A 27210-nucleotide genomic window follows, 5' to 3' on the forward strand; every position below is an offset into this window, starting at 1 on the left:
TTCGACCCGAAACAGCATGTTTGGGATATCAGCGTAATCACCTCTGTCATGGTGAGCAGAAGGCGCTGCTATTTCAGGGTCGTGTCTCGTACAAGCAAGTGTCAGTTATTCGAATCACCCCGCCGGTCGCCACCTGCGCTTTGAGCCCCGACCGGCAAAACGAGTTTCGAACGATCGCAATCCTCGTCCGCCGTCGCCTTCTGCAGTTATGAAACGTTATTTATCGCCTTCATGATTTTATTTTACCGCTTGCGCAATAATACACGCTTTGATGGATACGACAACAACATCATTCCATGGCCTCGTATGAGGATATAATAATATCTGCGTGTGGTCTCATTTATTTTCAATTTAAGCTTAAGAGTTTTATATGACCTCAAATTTTATTAAATTAGCCTTCCAGAAACACTGACCCGAGTCTTGATTAAAAAAAACGCGCCACGTCTTTGTTAGTAAAATTTATAATGAATACAGAACATCAAAATAGACATTATCAACGAATAGTGAATCAGATTTACATAACGCTCGGTACAAAGAGCAAGCTTTAAATGCCAGGTGAACGTTTGCTCAACAATATTACTATCAGGAAGCCACAAACTTAGGCATTTGATCTCAAAAGTTATCGAGTACCCTATTCAACCGAGCGAGACAACAAAAGAGGATGATTGACGCGGTTTTTGCTCCGATACGGTCCATTGATTTCTCAATTTCTGTAGCTTTTCGTGATAAAAGAGAAAGTAGTGCTAATTTAAATGCTAAAAAAATATTAAACGATATAACTTAGATTGATGATACAGTAAGATATGCCACGTTTAATGAAGACGCTTTGCTGTCGTTTTCTAAAGAAATTGCTACACGTAATATCGGTGTCTGATTACGGTGTCAACTGTTACTGTTCTGTAGAAGGATCGTATGGATAAAACTGAATCGAAATTCGAATAATGCATTCAAGATGGCAGTGATTGGAGCACCGCGTCGTCACGAGCGCTGGAGTAGGCAGCTACTTTCTCCTAACGGGACTTACCGCGCTCCTCTCGCCGACGCCGATTGCACAGACGATTACGACTATGACATCCATTTTGAATTTTATTATCTGCGGATTCACGATGATTATAATACAACGCATTGTGTAATACCTACAACATCAATTAAGGCTCTCATGTATCTATCTGACCAAACGTATTATAAATATGATTTATGTTTTTTAATGTATGTACATAATAATGAAGCTAATTAGGTAAAAGCTGATGCTCTGATATATCGTTTGATTGTATAAACGTGCGATTGTATAGTAATTTAATTATTTTTACTGTATATTTAATATAGATACGTACCAATGTTACGAGATTCTCCTCTCTAAGTGAATGTAAAGTTGCACATAATGAGTAGAAATGTTAAAGGTCATAAGTCACGATCTTTAACTCCACGACTTTAACAGTATCTGTAACTTTATGTGGTGTTCTAATAACTACTATTATTACATTTTGTCTGTACTGGGCAGCTAATTGAATGTGTCTCGTGAATTAGACAGTACCTGAATATAATTTTGGGTTAGTGGCTTTTACAAAGTTATAGCAGAAAGCTGGCAAAATATGATACCGTCAAATGTTGTTCGATTGAAACATCAGCTGCTTAACATTCAATTTCACACATGTTTCATTGTCAGTAAATATTTTCTAACTATATCGTGTATTCTGTAACGATTGATGTAGCACTCGGCTCCCTTTCCCCCTCCGCGACGACGTGGAAAGTGCCTGGCTATGAGCCAAAATGTGTCGAATGTTGATCTTCCAAGAAATATGCATCTATCCTCACTTCAATGCTAGTGGAACTTGGCGCCGGCTCGTTAATTACGCATTAAAAGATTTGTTTCAATTATGCTTTGCTCCACTTTATAAAAGTCCAGATAGTGTAAAATAGTAAAGTTGACAATTCAGAGTCGGCGTGCGCACATCCAAAACGAAATATTCTTGAAACGTCACGAGAGAGGTATTGATTTCTTTTCGATAAAAAAAAACCATTGTCCGTTTGAAAGCTCGCGAGCACAAAGCGTGAAGACTACAAAAAGCTACTGCACAAAAAGCACGGACGGTTCGGTGCGGTTGCGGGCGCGACTTGCATTATTCCAGTCTACGAAATGAAACGCACATGTGAGGCAGATGTTAAGACCCGGTTTTTTTTCAAATGTGATATGCTGAGGGCTCCGCCCTCGCCTCGTGAGCCACCCCGCTGAGCAGTCACTGACCCCTTTTTGTTGTATCGAAGGGTACTACTATGACATTGTTTTGACCTGTTTTTCGAATTCCTCCAACGTATTTATGTAGACGTTAATGTTCACATGTCCCATTTTATCGCTCATTGAAAACCGGTTACGTATTTTCTTGTCGCAAATGATTGAAATTTTAATTTCTGTAATTTTAGATGATGATTTATATTGAAATGTTGTTTTTTAAATGAGACTTGTTTTTGACGATAAACGTTTTTATTACTGCGTATAAATAGATCGCTCCGTTGTTCGTCCACGTGTTTCGTTTTAGTGATATCCCGGAGAGGGGGATTGACTCCGTCGGGTCGACAGGTTTCAAGGTTGCCACCGAAACTTTAACATGTTTATTATCTTTGAGTTGAGGTTACGTTTATCAATTCCCCGGCTATTTTTAGTGATGACACAAATATTATTACATAATTTTATTATGGCTGTTTTAAATGCTCGTAAAATACTACTTTGATATTATTATCAAATTATATTATTATTACTATATCGTACACTGTAGTAGTAGTTTTTAGTCTATGTTTTTCGCAAGTCATGGTTGAATTTTTTAATGTTTATTCTATTAATTTTACAGTTCAACGTTTCAAACATTCTAGGTTTTTGTTCACGTTCAGGAAAATATATTATATTATACAAATTATATAAACTACGCAAAATATTATAGGTTTATTGAAATATGAATAAATACATTATAATCACATACGATGACACTAAATAATTATTGCTCATAAAACCGCTAGTTTCTCGACCATTAATTACATCATTAATTGGAAATTTTAGTATCGACCTTATCATAAACTACATTATGCCAAGCAAAAGAAACACTTGAGGTCAAAATTTTCGGTGACCACATAATTTATTTGATACTCAAACAAATAATTGATCGCAAACTTTTCTATGTAAATCCGACATGTACAGAAAAAGAATAAGATCGTAAAATATCGCTCGGCCACGACTACACCAATCTAAATTGCTAAGTTCATCGCTCTAGTAATCGCTTAGCGTAGCAATCAAAGTCCAACTCAATAAACGCAAAATAACCAGTCGCTCGAGGCAAAAACGATGAAATGTTTACGAGAAACAACTCCTTTTATTTCAAAATAGATTTGAATATTTTTTGAATGCGATTTTAAAGGAACGTACCTACTCGTATTGTTCTGTGTCACCTTATCATACATTAAACTCGAATGTTAATTTTTAATGAAGGTCGTTACTACTATTAATTATTTACATTTACAAAACAAAAAAAACATTAACATAACTTGTTTACTATTAAAGACGCGTCTCCAGAATAATAATTATTTAATACCAAGTCGTAAACATTCTGAGAATTAAAATTCTTAGAATGACAACGCAACCAAATCTCGGGTAGCAGGTAGACGAGAATCTTCGATGTTTTTGCTCCCGTCCTCGTTCGTGTTACTACTATAAATTATTCCTTTCTTCATTCCATGTAAATGCCTCACCGTTTTTCTACGGAAGCCGCTGGGTTTGTTCGGTTCCCTCCCACGAATATAGTGTTGTGTTTATAGAACCGGTTGTCTTATCGATGCCGGAGCTCCCGTCTCACTTTATTTCATCTTCCGCAGCAACAAGTCAAACGAGACGTTCTATAATCAATTACAAAAAAAAAAAAAAAATACAAAATAAAGGCCGATATTTGTCGAAATGTAATTAGTAAGAAAAGTTCAGACTTACCTTCACGGTACTTAAAGTTTGTATTTAAATACTACCACATTTAATTTTTGTAGGTAATAATATATATACATATATGTATGTACATAGGTATAATTACCAAGACAAGTTTTATGGAAGTGAATACTATGAAATATATTAATTATAAGGATGCTTTAAGATGGAATGGTTTTGTGAATCAAATAATTGCCGATTATAAGACGTACTTTTGTATTTTTTTGAAACATTCATTACTTTTTTCCCCTACCTATGCTGATAGCCATGACAAGCTATTTCAGCTTGTCATTGACGTGTAGGTGAGCTCACGGAGCTCAAAGCGGAGTGTTTCTAACATTGGCCCTAGCAAGAGCAGTGCTTCGCAGAATCTTCCACCGGATCGGAATCGCGACACACTGAGAAGATCCGGCGAGAAACTCATTGGGCTGTGTCTATGGGTTAATTTACTCATCGAGCCCTTCGTCGCAAGCGACGGGTTCGGCGAGGACGGTGACCGGGTAATTACTGAAAATCATAGACTGCTATTGAATATTACCGGCGATAATAACAAGTACATAGGTGTGCATAGCACGTAATCGTACCACTCAATTTTTTGGCACAATGCGTACAAATTCTCTTGGAATTGAATCGGTACTGTACTATTATTTGTAAACAGGCCGATCGGGCACCGACAACGAGCGTGGCTAGGGTTGCCACCTTTTTTTTTGCAGATAAAATACATAGGTTATTATAGGTAAGAAAAAAAGTGCATAGTATTGAAATAAAGTACAATTTATTATTCATTATTATTATGTTTAAATGCGTATGTTATTTATTACAATTAAATAAAAATAAACCAGAAATTGTGACAAATAATGACATTGTTGACATTTGAGTTTAAGTTGGGTTCAGAAATATTTGTTAAAAAACGAGAGCTCAGGTGATGTGGCGTTGGCGAGCAGCGACATCAAATGAGCAATCGATGTATTTCGCTTAACGAAAAAATACATATGACTAAACTTTTCAAAATCCCAAAGAAACCTAAACATGCCAAATAAAGTATTTTCGTGTACTTTATTGTTCACATAAAGTATAGAGTACAATTACCTGAAATAACGTACATACAATACTTTATTATACTCGTAAAGTACAGGTGGTAACCCTAAGCGTGGCTCCTAAAATACTTCAAACAGGAATTGAACCCACGCCAACTGGTGTGCGTAGACAGCGACTCGCGGAATCCTCGTAAACTTTCGACTATACGACATCAAATCTATTTTCGTCTGTTTTCGATATTCGTTTTATTTGAATTAACTCTGCAATTATTTTATTTTATTTTATTTTATTGCTGTGTATACGCAGCAGACGTATACGAGCAGACGAGCTAACGGCTCAGTTTTTTTGTTGTATCCATCAGAAAAATAGGTTTTTGAATCATTAAAATATTATGAAAAAAATTATAACAGAGAGGGAGATAATGACTTATAGTAAACAAAATAAATAAACAATGCGAAACATTAAATACACAAAAAAGGACAATTGGCGGTGTTCTTGCTAAGAGCGATCTCTTCCAGACAACCATCTGGTGGACACATATATACATACACACATATATACATATATTTATAAATATATTATACAAATATGAATAATTTAAATACGGATATCATATTATGATTCGATTTTGAACCGGAGTATGAAGGGTCATTTGATTTACCACATCTGCAATATATTATTAACCTTGCGTGCTCCCTCAGTCGACTGTATCGACAATTGTACGATGATTGATTGCGCAACACTGTTTACACAACTGTTTGGAGTCGACGTGCATTAAACAATACAAATTTAGCACTTTACACACATATTTTGCATCTTGTTTTCATATCAGGCTTACATTATTTGGATTGTTAACAAAGACCTTGTTTCCAGAGAAATCATACAGCAACTATGCAAACAAATACGAATTGACATAGTAATAAAATAAAACCTCTTTGGATAATAATTACAAGTTCACCTTCAAGTGCTCTCCAAAATGTGTTGAGGGTCATCCCACATTAAATTATAAGAATTGTTTTTTTTTTTTTCATTACATCGTTTGTCTTGAAAAACAGCTACTAAAATATGTACTATTGTACAAATTGTATTAAACATTAATTACCTACTTGAAACATGAAAATATTTTGAATTTATTTTTACTTAAAAACGAATGTAACGTATTCCAAAATGATTGTTTTCGTATTAAACGTGATATTGAAATTCAATATATTTAATTAACATACTCTCATTGTCATTATGTTATGCCTATGCTGTTCAGACTTTGAATCATTCCTCAAGTCCTCAAGTCCATCAATCCGAAATAAAATAATCGTTTAAGTCCCACACTACAAGAAATCCATTATCCTCCTTCATCTAATCGTTTACTGCTTTAAATTTCAACACATACTCTCTAAATCTGTTACTTCTGCACCATTTGAAATATATCTTTATTTAGGCCACGCATGTTCTCACAGCTTACACATTCGTGGCTTTTGATCGCTTACACTCCATCGAACCTGTGCATTGACCGTACGTACACCTTGCTGTTTATTATTACCAAAATGTTGTGTAGGTACATGCCTGTACGTTTTCCTCTAAACACTTTTAGCCAAAATTGACACGTAAAATATTTAATACTCGTTTACTTTGAAACGTTTTTTGTTTCATAAAAATAAAGCATAACAAACGAAAATTAAAACTAATGAAATCGAGCGCCTTTGCATTGTCTCTGTTCGGTGTCGTGTAACCGGTTCTGAGTTCGTCACGCGTGTCGACTTCGAGGAAACCAACAGTAAAATTGTTTCCAGCATTAGCATTCCTCGCACGCCCGCTATCGCTCTTTGCAATGTCGCTGAGAGCTGTACTGAGTGCGACCGATCTCATCTCCATATTCTATTGTTTGCGGTTGTAGCCTTCTTATGTATTTGTTGCCATGCGAGGCCAATGAAAACGATAATCAATTACTCCCATGTCGATCGTTGTCCAAGCGATCTCAACTGTCACTTTCCTTTATTGCCTCATCCACAAATAACACTTAATTTAAATACGGATACGTCTGCAAGGTCCCAATCGGAAAACGTCTGCCCCGTATCACTGGCCATAATTTATTTATTTGTACGTCGAATGCGAAACTATTTAAGTCCGAGCAACCCGAAAGAAGGTTATTCGCGTTTACACAATGTTTGAACGTATACAAAGAAGAGTTAAACGAACGCTACAGACATTAATCAACGTTGTCAGTAACCGTAGCCGTCTCCAGGGGATTAGCCGCACAGATATTCTATTCTCCGTCCGTAATTAATAGCTTTTGGCAAGAGAGCGTCGGCGGGCGCGCACAAATAGGTTTCGTGACGAGACGATGCAATTGCGTAATTAGATAATTAACACACGCGATATTGAAACAATGCGAGTGCACACGTATAGGAAACGTCGGTTGATTGTAACTGTATACTCGGTGATGTGGCACGCGCATAATCGCGGCCCACGCTCGTGTAAACCGGGCCAACGGCCTTTTGACCATACTGCCGACAGATAGGAATCGACAATACACAGAGATGAACGCAACTCTTAGACGTCCACAAAAGGTCAATGCAATAACAAAAAACTATATATATCGGTGTGACGGATATCGACAAACTGTTGAATAAATAAACTCTAATTCGTATATTCATTCGTTTCATACACGAGACAACGCTTAACATCTTCAAGAGTACAATTATAGTCATCGAGTGAAGTATCTCGACAAAATTAGGTTTGAGTTATGAATTTATTTACGCCCACGGCTTAGTCATTGACTTCTGGCTTCTTGATTTGTTAGCATGCCATTACGTATGTGTATTTTGCAATGAAACCACCTAAGGAATAGATATTTGACATTAGAATATGAAAAATGAAAATTTCCATTCGTTTTTTGTTATTGATCTAAATAAGCAGACGAGTTAACCTTGTGTTAATTCATTAATAGTGCCCCTATAAACATTGCAACGACTATCTCACTCTACAAAATGGAACGCAAGACTACTTCGATCCAGAAATAGGCAGGACGGTAGTAATGGCAATAATTCTTTCGGACGTTACATTTTATTTCATCATTGTGAAAGTTATTCGTAAACTAGGTTTAGGTACGTACATATTCACATAAAATAATCGAAAGCTTTTAGTAGTTTGAACTTTTTCAAACAATTATCACACGATGCGTCTTACAGCGCTCTCAAAAATATCTGGTAACGTTTCATTAAATTCTATCACACGCGAAGAGCATTAAATTGAAACGGTATCTTGATAATTTGTAGTAACTAATAATATTTATTATCTAAGGCGGATATGAGTTAATGAAATGGCCTGGTCTGGGACCGGTTCTCGCGTACGGGCGCCAAGAATCCGTAATCAGCAACAAATAAAACGTTATACAACTGAACGCTGTGAATGTATGAACGAGCTCACTGTCAAATAAGCCAATTAACCGCGAGTCAAATTCTCACGTATGTTTCATCGTAATAAAAATTATTTGGTATCATCATAAAATATAACAATTAATTATACGTAAATTGACACCGCAGATGAGGCTGTCCTGAACAACATTAAATTGATGTTATCGACGATACGACTTGATTCACCTCGATTTCTTTCCTGTTATTGATCCGAACGCCACATTTGCATATTAAAGCGAAAATAATAACATACCAGTTTTCCTGTCGTGTTTATACACCGAGCAATTTTTATAACGTGAACTTTATAAATAAACAAGGCAAAACGTTACAATACTTCGTAATTAAGTTAATTTGTTATGGATTAAATTAATAGTATTAATAGTAATAAATGTATTTAAAAGTTAATTATAGAAAAGTATATATTATGTTTATTCCTTTATAATTTTTCCTTCCTCACCTACTTACTCATTTAGGCAGTAGATGATAAGTCATTAAAAAAAGATACGGAAATCATAAAATAACAATTAAACGTTTATCGTAATTAAGGCTATTTAAAGTCAAATGAAACAAAAGTTTCACTCAATGTTATATTTGTGAGAAACCAATAATGTACTTTTTGTTCATATTATTGACATTGAAAACTCGTTTTAATACCGGTTTGCTATCGTAACCTGAACACGTCGACTAAATGTTAATCAAGGTTTTAATTTTATTAGTAGTAGTATGCCCGACGAAAATGGTTATAATTGATTTTATTTCAAGGGTGTTTTTTTTTTGTAAAGTTTTATCTTCACTAATGTATGCGACCTACTGAGCATGTAAGAAACCATATACGGGCAATAGACACGTGTTCCGCCACGTAACAACGGCCCAAGAAAGTTTTACGAAACTAGACTGCCAAAGCTCAGATTATTTATATGGAGTCGAGAAAGTAAAGGCCGGGGAACGTCTACTGAATAGCAAAACATTACGGACCGTCGCGTCGGCTTTGATTGCGCAATAAATATGGTAGATGGTGGATTATGGAGTGCGAGAGTCACGCGCGTTAACAACAACCTTTTAAAAATACTTGTAACAAAAGTATGGAAATATTTTTACGACTTCTTTGTGGAGTTTATTACCTTAATGTTTATAATGAAAGAAAACAAACTGCAAATTCAACAAGAGATATGGTCTGACTGGTCACGATTCACCCGATCGACAATGCAATTGCCGAATAAAAGCGCGAACAACAGAATCGTTGGAACGTGAAAAACGAAACTATCACGATTGTAATTTGCGCTACTGTACATTCAAAGGAATGCCATTATGTTACCTTACTTGCCGCCGTTCTGACTGGCCCACATAAAACGTGTAGATTTTCGGCCCGATAATGTTGGCCTTGCCGTTTTAAACTATCTGACATTTGAATTGCATAAATCGTATTTAAACCGCACAATTTATTGGATGCAACTAGTTCTCGCGCAATTTAATTAAACTGTCGATTATTATTGACGTCGCTAGGAGACACGAATGAGTCATCGAAAAGTCCAATGGACACACATGTTCCCGACGTTAATTTTTACGAAGCTCTGTTTGTTATTCATATCGAATCTATTCGTGATGATGTCATCGTAATATTTTATTAAATTGTTCTGTTTGGTACAAAAGAGCGTTGCCGCAAAATGATAATAAAAAAACTGATTTATTATTATTATCAATATAGTGTGAAATATCATAATTACAATGTGTATAATGTTAGAGTTCGCCTATCTACAAGTGATGGACGTGGGTTGTGTTATCTATTTGCAAAGTAGAAATCTAATATGGATGTGGGGCGTCGTGACTCGATAATGGAACATACAAACGTGATGTTGACACGAAAACGTGAACGTAATTCGGATATTTACGCGGACACGACGTCTATAATAATTATATACTATGTACAACTATTTAACACACTTATGAGTTTTATTGGCCTTATTCAGAACAAAGCATTCGATACATAAAATGAAGCACTCGCATCTCTAATAACGATGAATGTATTTAAAATAAATTTTCAACAGTTCAATCCGTATGATCCATTTTTTTTTATCCTGCCCTTCCCAGTCACCTGGGGTCGGCGCAACATGTTTTCTCCTTCCATACTCTTCTATCATATACCATTTCTTCGCTCACTCACCTCTTACCCATATAGTCTTTCACGCAGTCCATCCATTTCTCCTTAGGTCTACCTCTTCCTCTATATCCTTCCACATTCATAGTTAACATTCTCTTACCAAACTCATTTTCATTTCGTCTCATAGTCTCATCACATGTCCATACGATTCCAAACGCGCACTTCTCAGCTTCTCTGTAACAAGTGCCACTATCAGACTTCCTCTAATATATTTATTCCGTATTCTATCCATTCTCGTTACTCCACACATCCATCGCAACATTCGCATCTCTGCATGCAATCGCCTTTCATCGTCATTAATCGTTGAAACGAATATTAATCTAAGCGTACCCGCAAAATTGTGTCATATCTTACATAAATGTTATTCTTTTACATGTGAATAAAGTAAAGAGGGTGAGTAAGGAAAGCCGCTGAGGGCCTTTGTGTGCCGCTGGCGTCTGAAGGGTTAACATGGAGGGTCTGCGTGGGTAGAGCGTGGGCTCTAACTATATTTAGCACTCTACCTACTTAACGATAATTCTACTTTAATAACGGCCGTGTTAATTTTTGCTTTTAATTTAAATCAATCGTAATCAATAAAACTGTTTATTATTTCAAATAATTTCATTAAAATCTAAATTGTCACTTGATCACTAAGAATCGTTAGCATCAAATTACAATATATAAAAGGAAAATATTCCACGAAGGCCTAACAAAATTGCGGGTGAATAAAATCAGCTGTTCCGAGGGGAGTATTGTAAGAAATAATGAAATAAGGGAGGTTTTTGTGCTCAAGCATACGGATTCTACCGTTGTCATGGCGATTGCCCGGAACAGGAAATATGTATGTACGTATGGTTATTATAGGAACAAATATAATAAAAGAAGTGATTGAAATCGTTAAATTTTACCTACGATAATAGCGTTTTAATCAATAAAGAAATTGTGATAAAAATATGAAAGTATATATAAGTTTACGTTAAATTAACAATAGTGTTAAAAATGTAGCATTTAGGTTAACTATAGAAAAGTTTTAGGAACTATCGTCAAATAAAAGTTTTGGGATAAACATCCAATAAATAGCATCTTGTCATCATAAATAAAGGATTACTAATCAAAGTTTCGCCCCAGGATTCACTTCGATTCATGGCGACAACGTAAACAGCCTTCAAGGTATTTGGGGGAGGGGGCGGGTGGTTATTCCGCCCTTCAGCCCACTTCCACCCCATTTCTCCCTTAGCGGCTCAATTGTGACGTTTTCTTTATGCCTCCCCTCACAGTTCAATAATCTTTCAACGCTATTGAAATTATAAAAACGTGTCCCCCTTTCAGAAAATATTACGTTATAAAAATGTGTCGGAATTAAATAAATTGATATGATTTTTTGTTTTGTTTTGATTCACAATAGTTAATTACGAAAAATTTACAATAAAGTAAATATTTTTTTATCTGTAATACTTTTATCAAACAATGTCCCAATCGAAAAGACTTTAAAAACATTTAATGCACTTATTCATTACATCGGTATTCCGTAACAGTTAATTTAACGTGCCGACAAACACACATATCTTGGCGCTGTTCCAATCTGCAGAATGTGTGCAGTCTCTAAAGAGCTCGTACACCGGACCCGTGACAACTAATGGCCAAGAGTTTAATGCTCTTGCTTTGAATAGGCCTAGCCTTGGGGTGGACACCCTCCTCGTTTAACTAGTGCTCGGCCTTTCTGTCACTAGTGATTTAGTGACGTTATGTTTTGTAATCTATCCGTTTGAGACCGTGAATGGTAATGACAGGAAGTTACATAAATAGTTGATGACATGTTATGGAGTATGTTTTTTATAGATTTTGTCTCTACAATAGCGGTTACATTCACATTAAACGTTGCGCAATAGTAGTCAATAACGATTAGTATATATTTTGTAATGATAGGTTATCTATGATAATTGTCGTTTGTTAAAATTAAACAGCTCAATATCTCGTTTACTTTTGCGGACGTGCAAGACTTGCAAGACATATTGTTACAATAAAGGGTGTTCGCATTTGAAAATAAAAATCCATGAAAAGGTATACACGTTAACAATGCAATCATTGTGCTCCTTTGATTAGTGAATTGAGTGAGGCACATGGTGGTTCGTGGCGAACGATCACGACTTTCTGATCTCACGCGAGCTTGGTTCCCAGCGCTTCACTACAAATTGTTTAGGTATAATGTGTGCAAAAAACACCCTATATTTCATTGCTTGACTAGAAAAAACTATTAAGAAACGAATGTAGACGGTATCGATCGGCTCTTACCCAGTAAATGCTTTAAATTACGGATCAATATAATGTTTACAATTATCAGTATCAGAAAAGACTTGAGATAGCACGTGTCTATTGATAAAAATGTAATTACGTATAAATAAGGAAAAGTTATAAGAAAATAAGAGTTTAATCATATGCTATTAAGTAATCAAACCCTTTGGCTAATGAGTTATTATACACAGCTGAATGTTATAATGAGCAAGTAGGGTACATATAGCTATTTTATATGCCCCGTGAATATTAAAAAATGTGTAACTCTTCAACAATAGGTGTTTGGGTATCGGTGCCCGGAAGTACGGCTGTATATGCAGCTGTCTGTGTACTGTTATGCCGTCTGTTCATCACGCAGATGGTATAAAAGCGATTCTAGTACACGCTCAACAAACTGACCCACTTGTAAACATCAATCGGTCTTCTGTATAACTTCAAAGGCTCCGTAATTTATTTCTATCATCGAAAATTCATTGTTTGCTCTCGGCGTTAATACGTGAAGAACTTTGGAAATCTTGTTATTTATTACCTACCTACTCATAATATGATAAAACGCAAATTCATTGACCCACCTGGCTTTTATCGGTTGAGTATTTAGATTCTCGAACTTATCTGATTACAGTGCGATTACGGTCATTCTAATGTTAAAATTAGAGAAGCTCATAATTTTGGGTAGCATAGAGGGTAAGTGCGCTATGGGCAGAACATCTTCCAGATTGTCAGATCTGATTAAGAAAGCGGTTGTTTATACAATGGGGTCTATGCCACCCATGACCGAGCACTATGGAGGAAAGTCACATGTGGTTGCGATCCTCAGCAGTAAGGGAACGATGAAGAAGAAAAAGTAGAATGTTAAAATGGAACACTCGATTATTTCGTTATTAGGAGCAACAGTGGTACCCACGCGACATACTAATTTTTTATTTTTTACAACATTATCGAATATTGTTAAAATCCGCCTCATAATTATGTACCTAAAAAGGATTGGGATTTATCAAGTATAATATTAGTATTAATATTATATTATCCCACTAGGTGGAGTCGGTACAGCGAATTTTCTATTCCATTCTCTTCCGTCAGTCGTCATCTCAACACGCACTCCTCGCTCTCTCTCATATCGTCATTCACACACTCTATCCATGTCTTCTTCGGTCGACCTCTTCCCCCTCTACCTATACGTGTCGATCACTTGCATTGTTATCAAAAGTTTGTTTGTTCAAGTTTATATGTATTATATCTTATAGAGTGTAATGAACATTTCACGCATGTGCAGTGTGCTGAATAGCAACCCTTTGTGGTCCCTGCAGACGGGCGGGCGTGGGATTTCATTTACATTCATCGAGACCTGTTCAACGGTATACGTTAAGTTATCATTACTTTAATTTACCTTGGCGACAATTCTTTTAAAAGAAAATAATGAGAAATCACTCAATTCAAAAAGGAAACCGCTAGTAAAAGTTTGTGTTTTTGTAATATCACAAATGATTTGTTTTTAAAAATTTAACAAGTGAATTTATTGCCAAATCCACATTTTCTAGATTATTTATTTGACTATTCGCTGGTGTTCTCTTTGCGCTAACAAAAGTATTCATTTAAATATTCTATGATTATATTTATTGAGAAACGTCCCCTGTTTACGTCGAATTGCTTAGCGAGGGAAAAGACTTGATGGCGATTACACGGAACAATGGCGGCGCGTGAGAGTCGCAGCGTCGTATTGTACGTTTCAGTTTATTATGTATTAAAACGAAGCATGCTCTATTTACTCGGACGGCAACAATAGAAACGAACAATAATGATTTTGTATTAATTGCACATTGCATGCCAATGATAATTGCTTGTAATACTCGAGTCAAGATCGTTACGTGCTGACGGAGTGCAGCGGAAGCGAAACAATCAAGAATAACCCTTCTATTCATATCTGTCCATAAAATATTTATAACTATTGATACTATGCACCCCACGCTTTTTTTACAATAAAATCATTTTTTCGTACACTATTTTGAATTCAAATTTATTAAAATTTATTTTAAATTTTTTAGCTGGATTTTCTATAAAAACGTATTTTGTTAGTTTTTTTAAACTATTATTTATTTTTCATTTTTTAGTTGAATTTCAATTTTTTTCAATATTTTTTTAAATATTGAATACCAAATTTCGTGTTACCAACCTTTTGAAGGGGGTCAAAATCATGTTCAAAGATTCCGTTACAAACATACATACTTCTGAAGCTAATAATAAAAGCGTATTAAAAAAATTCGCTAAACTGATAAAATGATCTGAACAAGAGTAGTGGTGAACATCATGAAGGGAGTATTAATATTCACGATGCGGCACACCCGGAGCGGGCAGGCTTCACAAAATGGCTGCCCGAGGCGCTCAGCTCGACCGAGTCGTGACCGCCAGGAATCCACGCGCTCGTTTCGAACCCTCATCAATTATGCATGAATGCGGCCGAACGCCGATGTTTACTCTCCATGAGACAACAATTTATTGCGTCGTGCGGTTTTTGACATTCGATCGGCGACCGGTCCTCGGTCCTCGCAGATATGATGACGAAATACTTCGATTCACAGCGGAAGTTTCACTTATTCCTTTGAGTTAATAATAAGTATTAACTATCGTGACAAACTTGTTATGGCAAAAGTCCAGAATTATCGTTTAAAAATTCTTTGATCTAAATTTGAGAAGACTGCGTCCAAGCTATTGGTCATGGCTCCCATGACGCTAATGAATAGTGATGTTACAAATCGACCGCTGTGTCCACTAGTAGAATATCATCGTGACTCACTATTATTGCATCAGGCATAGACGTGGAATTAATTTAATCGTAGTATCGATTGTCGAGTAGTTCTCAACCGCAGCTGTGTAAGCTATCGATAAAGCTGAATAACTTATTGTTATTTTAGCAGTCGTGATATAAAATTACGACTTTGTACTTTGTGTGTATTCTTAAACAAGTTGCGAGTTGAAGATACTGACCCCGTATATGTATTTGAGAAACATGTGTAACGAATAAGGGAATTTTATAAGCAAACAAAACTAATTATGAAATTAAAATAGAACATATGATAAGAAGTATGCGATAAAGTTTTAAAACAATTAACAACTAATGATCCACAGAGTACATGAGAACTGTTTCAAGATTATGAACGAAACACTTCAATCGTAAATGCCTTTAAAATGTACAGTCATTAATGCTAATTTGAATAGTTTTAATTTAATGTGATTAGTATCAAGGTCCTTTACGATATTATAAAAATAACTAAAGTTAAGTCTAAATAGTTTATTTTTTTTGAATTTGTGTTTCCCAGAATGTTATCGGGTACATAAAAATAAGTTAAATGTAATTTACGTGAATGTATTACAAAAAAAAGCTGTGCAAATAATGTGCGGGATAACGGGGTCGTTATCAGCAACTGCAACCAGGTTATCTATCAACTGCCGTGTTTGTTGTATTTTGTTATCAACAAATTCCCCACCTCTCTCACTATGCGAGCTATCTTATGTATATGACTGTGTACGCCAACAATTGTATGATAAAACATTTATTTTTAGGAGATTATCTAGTCGTGAGGTTGTGTTCCTACTTCATATCAAAGAACGTGATTATGTAGACATGCGCGTGGTTATCTCTCTCGAGCATTACCGCTTATCATTGTTATTTAGAACATAACAGTCATTTAAAGTGAATGTGCCCATTAAAAATAACAGCTCAATGTTTATCTTGTGATGCAGTTTTTATACATCGAATGTGTAAATTACACAGCATTAGTTATTCGCATGTAACCGCTAACTCGATTAGCACAAGGCCAAAATCAGGTATGCGACCTCTTTGCTTGTTTTCACAAAAAAAAAACTTCGCAAACAGGTTTTGCCTAACAATTTACTTACACGTATCCGCTTGCCCGCATGACGAACCGAAGTAATAAAAACTGTGTTAATAATAAATACAGCGATACGTTGTATTATGCATGTTAATACGTAACAAAAAAGTAATTAGGTTTTTCGTGATATTATTATTTCGGCCAGAACAAAAAAATCGTTTAGTGTAATAAAAACGTTTTAATAACATTCTCTTTACGTTTTATTAAGCGTAGCGTTCGTATAGATTAAATTCGCAGTATAACGATATATAAAGTTACTCTATATCATAAACTATTACGACTGTGTAACTCTCAATGGATTTCTGTCATCATCTATAACCTGTATGAACTCCGCTCGTTAAAATATGTGGGTAAGTAAGTACATACATTTTTCGGATAGCATGTCAAGAAATTGGACGTATTCCAAATCGTCGAGCTATTGTAAAACATTCTCTATATGTTACGGTTTGCTGGTTTGTATTTGTTTACATTTCAATGTATTCCATTCATTTCATCATTTTCATTTATTTTATCATTGGTTAAAAAAAAACAAATCACCACCTTAAATTATGTTCTTGAGTGCCAACGCTTGAGTTTTTTTTAAGAGATCTTACAATTTACCTATTATTAAATAGCCTTGGATATATCATATAATATGTTCAACAGATTTATAACCAAAACAACTCGCACAAGTTTTTACGGCAAGTCAAACCAGCTAAGACACTAATAGATCTTGTTACATGGAAAAACGGAAATACCAATTCTGTTTCCATGAAATAAATTAATATATTGTAACATTATTATGTTCTAGTAATAAAACTCTTTCGAAGTTCTCCGTCTCGTTACGTAGGCGGCACGATTTCATTAAACTCACGACTTTAATATGATAAATGAATATTTTAACATAATTTAAGAAATTAAATTTGAGCCTTTGATTTCGGGATGTTAAAGTAATAATATCTAGTTTTCCTGCTACATTATTTTTTAATGCTGTAGTTGGGTAGAAGAGTTCACCGCCTCTGTAGAACGAGATATCCATAGAACTGCTAAGAAATCAATGACACCATAATAGTAAAAATAATAAATTTATAAATTGCTGAACTTCACAAATCATGTTTCGTGAATTGCTATACATAAAAAAATAACCCGGTTGATACATGACCGCTCCCCAAATGCATTGTGTGAATAATTTGAGATCTTCACCGGTTCATCCCATGCGTGCAGGGCTTTACATCAGGTGCGCTCTTTGTGTGCGACTAGGGAATAGGAGCCTCCCCAAAATTATGCCCCGCCGTCTTGCTTCACCCCCGCGTTGCCCTTCACTTGTTGCTAGTGTTGCTACGATCACGATCCGCTACGTCGCTGTCGCGAGACTGCCGCGGCGGAGCTCCCCCGCCCCCTTTTCCTGCAAACTCCACTTCCCCCGGTCCCCGCGTTCAGTTCTTTGTGCGCTACGGAGGCTCTAGTACGTCTGCAAGGCACGACTAAAATTTTCAGTCGTGATAGTGTAGCTTAACAGAGTGCTGACTGACTACGTTGTGTGTGTGAGTGCAGGTGAACGTATTTTACAATTTCCTGGCCGCATTCAAGGACACCTCAGGATAATATCAGGATTCATTAAAACTTCGCCGTAATATTATTGTGAATATCTGTGATACTAACTTTCGTTTAGTTTAAAAGGAAGTTTTAGATTTAATTTAACGGAAGATTAATTTGTGTTCGTGTTATTGAAAAGAGTGAAGCTGTATAATATTTCAAAATTACTTGGATTCTGGAACTATTTTCCACACTGTAAGTACTAAGGAATCATAGTAGTTATATTTGTCGTTTAATAAATAATTTCACACCTCGTCGCGAATGATGCCTCTCGTCTTTGAAGTAATCGATAAATTTAACATGTGATGTGGCACGTCATAATATATGTTGAACACATTTGAACTGGTAATCGCTTACGTTGTTATTAAATAAGGCAGTAGCTCATTACCTGCAATTTGAAATCGTTTCTAAGTTTTCGTTCATTAAACAAGCAGTTCTCATGGAAAACCGAAGTAATACTCCAAAGTCATGAACTAGTCATTAAATTGATCCAAACTGGTTTTAGAGGAAAAAAATTCCGATTTTGAAAAATCTCGTAACATATCAGTCATATCGATTAGCCTCTATTTATAGCGCCATTAATAGCTACTCACCTTCCGTGATTCCGCTTAAATCGTTATGGCTAACGATCGTGCTGCTGTCGATTAACTCAAAACTGTTAATTACAAGTACCTATTAGTATATTAATATAACCGATTAACGACAGCTCAACGTATCGCGTACAATAAATAATGCGTTACTTATCATGTTATTACACTAGTCGTGTATCGAATGACCTTTAGTATCGGTATGCGATATCAAGCAACGTTTTCCGAGCGTGCATTGTTAGCGTAAACAGCAATTCGTTATCGATTCGAGAGCTTTATCGCTCTATTGTTTGTTGAAACTCGGAATGACCCTTCGTGCTTGTTCCACCTAATTCCTGTTATCTAATTCCTTTGTCTTACATTACGATCGTTATTCGAACATTTCTAGCACTACTTTCTTTACTGATCATGCATAATTGACATTTCATTTGTGCAAAATAGATATTTTAAAATTGCAACAAAACAAATTCCTTGAATACTTGTCTCCAGTTAAAATACTTGGTGTCTGAATTTACACGTTATCACTGCACGTCGTGAGATGGTAAGCAGAGATTGCAGTCTGCTCTGCTCCGTGCTCTTTGGATAGCGCATTGCGCAATTTACAACACGAGTCAAGCAGTCGTGATAGATACTGAGCTACACTGTATCTTCAAGGTGGTATTGCAGGCCAAGTCACGATAACCGATGCGCCAAGAACGTTTTGTAATCTATACGAGCGATCACAACAATACAACGAAACGGGCGAACCGAGTTTCCGTATATTAAGCAAACGCTTTGACATTTAAAAACTGAGAATAAAATTATACAATTACTATAGAAAGTGAATTCAGAAAGTACTTGACCACGTAGGTACATAATTATCATAATTATGTTATTCACTTAACATTCCACTAAAAAAGTGTAATTGCAGTGCGAAGGGGGACAGGGAAAGCTTTGTCACGAGTAAATGTATTAACGGTTATTGTCCGAGTGGAAGTGTTTCATTACACGGTCGGTGAGTTGGAATCGATACGCTTCGTAGGTTTTAACGAGATGGCTTCGACTTCACGAACGCGCTTCGAAACATCGCATCGTTATAAATTTTGACTCGTGGCTTAACGTTTAAACGTAACATAGCATACTGCGATGGTTACGCTGAAATTTAGCAGAAGCACGTAACATAAACCGTGCTCTCGATTTATAATCGTTTATCTTTTCAAAGAAGTAGGTATTAAATAAATCAAAAATTTCAATACTCTTCAGTTCGTGTTTCAAATAGAAAGGCCCGATGATTGATCGCCGCCAGTCATGCGGTCGGTTTCATAGAACTCGTCACAAATAGTTATGACGGTTTTGACCTCTTATCCTCATCAATACTTTACTATAATGGAAAATAGAACTCAATACGATTGTTTATTAGAATTGCACATAAATTGACGCATGCTATTTACGCAGCTGTGTGGTGGGTTTACCTATACTCGAAAGATCGGTAAAAACAAAATGTCATACGTAAAGTGGTATGTTAAAATGAATAATTCAAAACTGCGCGTGTCTCCGAAAGCACAAAGAGTGCCTACCTACCTATTATATTTGCACAGTTTGAAGGCTCGAATTTCACAGAACTATTTGCGTCGCCTTACATAACCCACTTAATACGGATCCACCTTTTCGACTGTTATAATTTAGGATATGTTATTTTATTATACGTACGATGTGAAATTTTGTTGTTTGGTTTTTCTTAAACGTTTTTGTATAGTCTGTGAAGTATTCGGAACACGTCGAATTTTATTTTTGTGCACAAATTCTATGTGCTGAATAGGCTTACGGGCTCCGTCTGAGCGTTTGTCTTGTCAATCACTTTGCCGTAAGGAGTCTGCGTTTCCCCGCCGAGTTATTTGTTACTCTATTGTCCTCAGCTTTTGATCATGGTCGCATTGTTTCACAACTTGTTTATTCAATAGTTTTGTTTATTCAAGTCATGTCTATTCTACTTTTCATCGATTCTTTTATTTCGTAAACACAACGTTTTTCATTTCTTGTTACTGAACATTGTTTATCAACTGTTTATCCGCTACCTATCTATCGAGATTGTGCAACGCACGTATCCATATGCCCACTCAAGTTTGTATCATATTACGTCATACCATTTGTATTCTGATTAGATTAGCGTTTATTTTTGAAAGTATTTATAATATTACTCTATATTTGCATATTAATATTATATGTAGGTACACATACTGTATCTGTCACCTCAAGGTCTTGGTTTTTCAATGTTATTTTTTTTAATTATTTGACATCAAAGACCCGAGCTGGTAAAAGAATACGAGTGATTATACCACAGGTAATGTATAATATAATTCTTGGGATTTCTTTAAACCGGTTTTAACGAGTTAATTAGTAGCTTAAAGTTAAATGGCTTCCTCGACGCTTGCCTCAACGATAACTTCGCGGTAGACTATTAAAAATGTTTTTTAAATCATTAAATATTTACAGTGCTTAAATTAATACTGGAAGATTCTTTACGCGATTACGAAGACGGAGACCTCGTCATGTAGGGCATCTCATTTAAATTCCTGATTAATATACAAATAAAAACCGCATAGAATTTCAAACTATTTTATTTTCAGTCAGATATTTTTTGTGGTCAACACACACACGCACACACAGGCATAAATATATATGTTCATATACAGAGGTAACGTAACAATTCGTTATTTTTAAAATTTCGGTCATCCCATTTCAGTAAATTATTTTATAGGTGATTAGAAAACCTGTCAATGTTATCTAACTGTCTGTGTAGGTACGTATTTCGCAAATTTTATGAGGCGCGTCTTTGTCACATTGCCCTCGTTCTGGTGAAGCGCCAAATGTCCGATGATCGCTGAGCGTTTGGCGCTGGGCGTATTGGCTACGATCCAGCCGTCATTCGCGTGTGGCTTGATGGGAGTGCCAACATGCTTGGCTGCCCACGTAAACATAATCTCACGTATCTTATCTTCCTGTTCCGGTTTACATATTCTACTTTTAACATATCTAACATATCTTTTTATATTTGACCAACAGCAACAAACATTGTTTATTCTTAAAAAATATTTTCGATTCGAACGTTCTACTAGATAATTTGGAACCGTGACAATAAAATTGTTATGTTTGTCGATGACTTATTTTTGTTAGAGGCAATATAAGTATAAAGTATAAAAATAATTGTAATTTTTTACAAGTTCCCCGCGTGGGTGTTGCGTGAATGAGCCCGTTTTGGCTTCATCCCAAACATGCTGATGTTTCTTCGCTCGTTGTTGACGTCAGTCGCTTGAAAATATGCATCTGGCACACTGGTGATAACAAACATTAATAATTTGATGTGACACGTGGAGAGTCGCCTTTATAAATAAATTTGAATTGAATATTGCTTAACTTTAACTTTATACCGTATTACTAAATACTAAAATATTAATTTCTGATTTCATTTAAGGATGATGGTGATGATTTTGATTTCATTTAAATACAAACTAATGTATTGTTTATATTGTTCCAGGTCCTGAAAATTGTGTCAGTGAAAGTGATGTCGTCAATGTTAGTGAGGAAACCAAGTGTGTAAAAAAACAAGAGGAAGTGAGCAAATCGGAGGTGTGCGCTAAAAGTGACAGTGAAGTGAAGAGTGCAGTGAGTTGTGGTGTGGGCGCGGATGGTGTTGCCAGCGCCGTGGCCTCCGAGGAGGACGACTGTGTGATAGTGTGCGCTCGCGATGCAGACGATCGGTCCGACTCAGGAGTGAGTGGTGTCCGGTCAGGCGGCTCCGCCAGCTCCGTGGAGGAGCGGGAGTGGCGAGGTATGGCGCACGGGTACGGCGGAGGACCGCCGCCGCCCTTGCTGCATCTACCCGCTCCGCCGCCCCCCTCGCTCTACGCGCCTGAGCTGCTCTGGAAGCAGCGCTACCAAACCCCGTTACATCCGCCGCTTCATCATGCCATCACCGATGAATACCTTGCGTATGACAGAGAGAGACATGAAAGACTGCTACGGTAAGCCAGTTTTGATAATTATAGTTCAGTTTCAGTTTGTATTAATCAACAATATATAATATTCGACAAGATCTGTAGATTTATTTATTTATAAAGAAAATAAAACATTGTAGTACTTAAATTTTACTATTTTAATCTAAAAATGGCCAGTATTATTGCGTTAGCTTTATTTACATGTGTGATATTTACATACTGAAATAATTGTCATTAACATAAGACTAGTATTACATTTTGTACCATGTTTTAAATCGTTCAAGCTAACGGTCCACCTGAAATTGATGGGTTACCGAAGCTCATAAACATAACATGAATGCTGTCTGTCACCCATCCTAATTGATGACATCTCACACTCTTCAAACCGGAACGCATGCCAGCTTAGTAGCAAAAATTGGCAAGATGATCTATCTACTCGTGCTTGCCAAAATTAAATGCCGGTTGACAATCGTGGTACGCTAACACAAGTACTTAGACAAAAGCCTTTTACCTTACTTACAGGAAGAGATGGCTGCCTACAAAAGGCCTTTTATATGTTTGTCAAAAAAAACGTTATCTAAGCGGTGAAACGAATCTAATATGGAATTTAAAGAATATAAGCATACTGCTGACTTAAATAACTGCTCGTATTACTCGTCTTTTAGCGTTAAAAGGAATCGACATTTAAATTTTTCGCGTTTACTTAATCAAATTAACAATTTGCTCAATATCTCCCTTGTGGTCTAAATAGTACGAGTATCAATCACATTTACGTTAATTTGATTCAAATTCAGTCAAACTAGCAATTTCTATGCGATCGATCTGTTACAAAACATTAATATTAAATGAAATGTAGACAATAAATTAATGAAACAAATTAATTTGGACCTCAATTTGAATTACATTATTACCTAATAACCAGTTGGTGGTCGATTTCACTTGACGAACTAAATTTTATGCAGCGAAACGTTGTTCGTATGTAAATAGCAGTCAAATGTGTTATGTCAGGAAGTGTGTGTGGAAAACGACATCCTTGAGCCGGTCATGAATTTTAATTCGATTTGGACGCGAATGAATAGGTTTTGTTTTATAATTGACGTCAATTGAGCCATTAATGAGCGGAAGTTTATTCTTTTTATTTCATCAGTATAGATTATACTAGATGTTGCAATTGGTATGAAATCGTTTATTTGTATTTAAAAATAACCACGTCAATTATGTAAAACCAATCGATAATGCTTTATGATTTATTTCTTTACATGGCTTTTTATGATCTCATGCAGAGCATATGTTAGACGATATGTTAAAACGTCCCATTTTAATAAAATAACACTAAATCAATCTCGTGTTGATTCTAAATTGTAAGATTTTGATTGTAGTTTACAGGTAAAATGTTAATGAGGTAAAAAAAAAATCAAGGTTAAAGTTTTAAATGTGGCTTCATTTTAATTGAATTGATCACAAGCTTATAATAATATAATGCCTAATCAGATTTTTTATTTATCTATAAGGCGTTTTCAATATCCAGACGAGTTTCTTTATATATATGAAATCGCTCATAAAATGTTCCGTAAATAAAGATTTACTGTTTTTGTTGCGTTATAAACTGGTGAAGTAATATGTCTATGATCTGTCTATGTCTATGATGTCTATGATGATACATATCATAATTTATTATTATTATTACCTACACCTCTTATATTGTAATACGAAAACGCAAAATTATTGAGGCATTTGTGAGACGAGTTTGTAACCAAAAACCTTTAATAATTTTTTAATTTTTATTAATAGTAATTATTACTTAACGAATCCAATTGCCGAAACTTGTGTTCTGACTACTTAATGTATAATCTAGGTACTATTATTATAGTGCTTCTTGTGAAGTATACTCGCGACCTATTTATGAAACTCAGTATACTAACAAATATTCGCCCATTCACGAAAACGGATAAAAAAGGTTTTTCAACATCTTGTTCGAAGAATTTCAATGATAGATTCCTTATAAGTTCCTATCCTTTTCTATGAGCCCGAGGTAACTAGAATTAATTAGAAACCAATTACCCGGTATAATGAAACACAAAATTATAAAGTATTCGAAGCGTTAGATTAGTGATGTCTAAAAACAACACGAGTATAAGCCGTAAAATATCTTAATCCGGTCGAAAATAAAAATAATTATAATTAAAAAAAAATGGGTTGGTAGGACAGCCTTAGTTTCGGAGGCCGTGCCGCTTTATCGAATAATACTTTCTTATCTACAATTATTGAACACAACATACAACACAGCTTAGCAACATACATTAAATTAATAATCTAATATGGCAGGCAAGTTAATTCATTTGGTATTAGGACCATACTATGAACTCAGTGTGAACAACCAAATGATGTTTTATTATTAACATGACTAATGCAATTTAACATGCACACATGAACGATGTCCGTTTAAAACTTGGCAAAGTATTAACTACATAACGATATAATCACTGATTTGTATGCGAGTGAAACAATGGAAAATAATCGTGTCCATCGGCCCGCAAACTCACCTAAATAAGGGAAATCGATATCTGCTATTTTGAACAACGAGACAGAGAGAGAGAGAGAGAGAAATTGTTAAAACTACTATAAAATATGTTGACATAACCTTGTTTCAAAGAATAGATTATTAGCGTACTGTTAAACGATGTAAACACGTTTTCTGCGTTTATACCCATGACGTAATGTAGAGAAATCCGAGGCATTTGCGTAAATGCTATTGGTCTTGAATCATCGGAGTTCTTGCCAAACGAATATTATATTATGCATATTGTGGTATTAAATTACCAAGATCAATACAACGTGTGGCGATAATTATGTTCTGTATAAAACAGTGAAGTAATCGAGAATGAGTTGCATGAACTTTTATGGCTAAAGTTTGTTTTCGACGTACCTATGAAATACTTATTGTTATCTTGCACTGACGTACATTACAGAGAAATCATTTTTACGCTTGGTTTTTGTGTATAGCGCCGTATAAAAATTTAAATTATGGTCACGTCTATTATGCTAAGTCGAAAATAATTTCCGCGAAATGTCGTTTTGTGTAATTCTAAAAGGAATGTGATTTGTATAGTAGATTATTTCAGCTAATGAATTTTTTACGTGAGTTTATTTACTAAAGTATTTTTTTTAAGTATAATTGTGGAATTAGATTTTATCGTTTTTCCAGTAACTTAACAACTAAATTTCGTGACATCGGTGACTATTGGAGCTGCCCTATAGTTAACCATGTCTATTAAGTCAGTTAAAACATCATTTAACAGTTACCCAATAAATGTATTAAGATAAACAATTTGTCGAGCCGTAATTGGATACGTTAACAGCATTCTGGTTTATGGAACCCATTCAAGGTTCGGAATTACGTCACCATCCGAAAGTTGTTGTAGGCCAAGGTCGATGAAACGTACAGTCAGTCAGCTGATATACAATTGTGAATTTGCATTAATTTATCATTTAATTCATTGATGCCATGTTACTTGTTTGTATTGCATGAAATTAATAAAAAGTACCTAACGGTCAAAGAATATATATATACCTTTAACTTTGGTTTGACATAATTAAAATAAAATGGAGATGTATTTTCTAAGTTAGCCTAAATTCAGACAATTTTGCTCAATTCAATAATTTTTTAAATATCGCGCACCACTGAAATAGTAATTTCTAATTTATTTAGATAAAACAAGAAAACCCATATAACTAATTTAATAAAAAATAATGAAAAAGAGTTCTTAATAATTTTTCATTGTGGCTAGTAGTAAGTTTTTTTGACACATTGCGGGATACTGTTGTCAAAACTTTGAAAACAAAATAATAAACAAAGAAGCAACAATGGTTTTCGAAAGAATTATTTAATATGAGCTTATAAAAACATCGAACTTTTTGCATGAGCTGGTAAATAAAATTCAATGTATTGTTATTGTCTCCAAACGTACTTTGTACTTGATCCAATTACATATATATATATTTAAATGTGAGTAAATGGATCATAAATATATAGCGCAATGATTCTTTGTTGCAGAGAACGAAGGGAACAAGAGCAACAGATGCTGGAGAAACAGCAGAAAGAGAGAAAAGAGAGAGAAAGAATAGAACAGGAGAGAGAAAGAGAACGAGAGAGAGAGAAACAAGAAAGAGAAGATAAAGAAAGAAGGGAACAAGAAAATGCTGCCTCTAAACTTGTTTCGAGGCATTTTGAAGAATCTCTGAGACTAGCCAATCAAAAGGTATGTTCGAAAATAATGTTCGAATTACAAAGACAATTAAGGGTGAGTTTAATTTATTGTAGTTATTATACGTATTCTAATTGTTTC

At 35.3% G+C, this 27210-nt stretch overlaps 1 protein-coding gene across 4 annotated transcripts in view; it reads left to right on the forward strand.

The window, feature by feature from the left end:
* The window catches only part of LOC101737516 (lysine-specific demethylase 3A), a 158739-nt gene that overhangs the window by 123245 nt on the left and 8284 nt on the right, over nt 1–27210 (forward strand). For 3 of the 4 annotated variants that reach the window (XM_004932625.5, XM_038019501.2, XM_062675241.1), the window contains 2 exons: nt 22405–22891; nt 26919–27123. In XM_004932625.5, the coding sequence (XP_004932682.2) occupies nt 22405–22891; nt 26919–27123 (692 nt within the window). Of the gene's footprint in view, nt 1–16434; nt 16664–22404; nt 22892–26918; nt 27124–27210 lie in introns of those variants that run through there. The other variant, XM_062675242.1, reaches the window with a different exon arrangement.

The sequence above is a fragment of the Bombyx mori genome, chromosome 23 (genome assembly GCF_030269925.1).
Source record: "Bombyx mori chromosome 23, ASM3026992v2".
In the NCBI taxonomy this organism is placed as follows: Eukaryota; Metazoa; Arthropoda; class Insecta; order Lepidoptera; family Bombycidae; genus Bombyx; species Bombyx mori.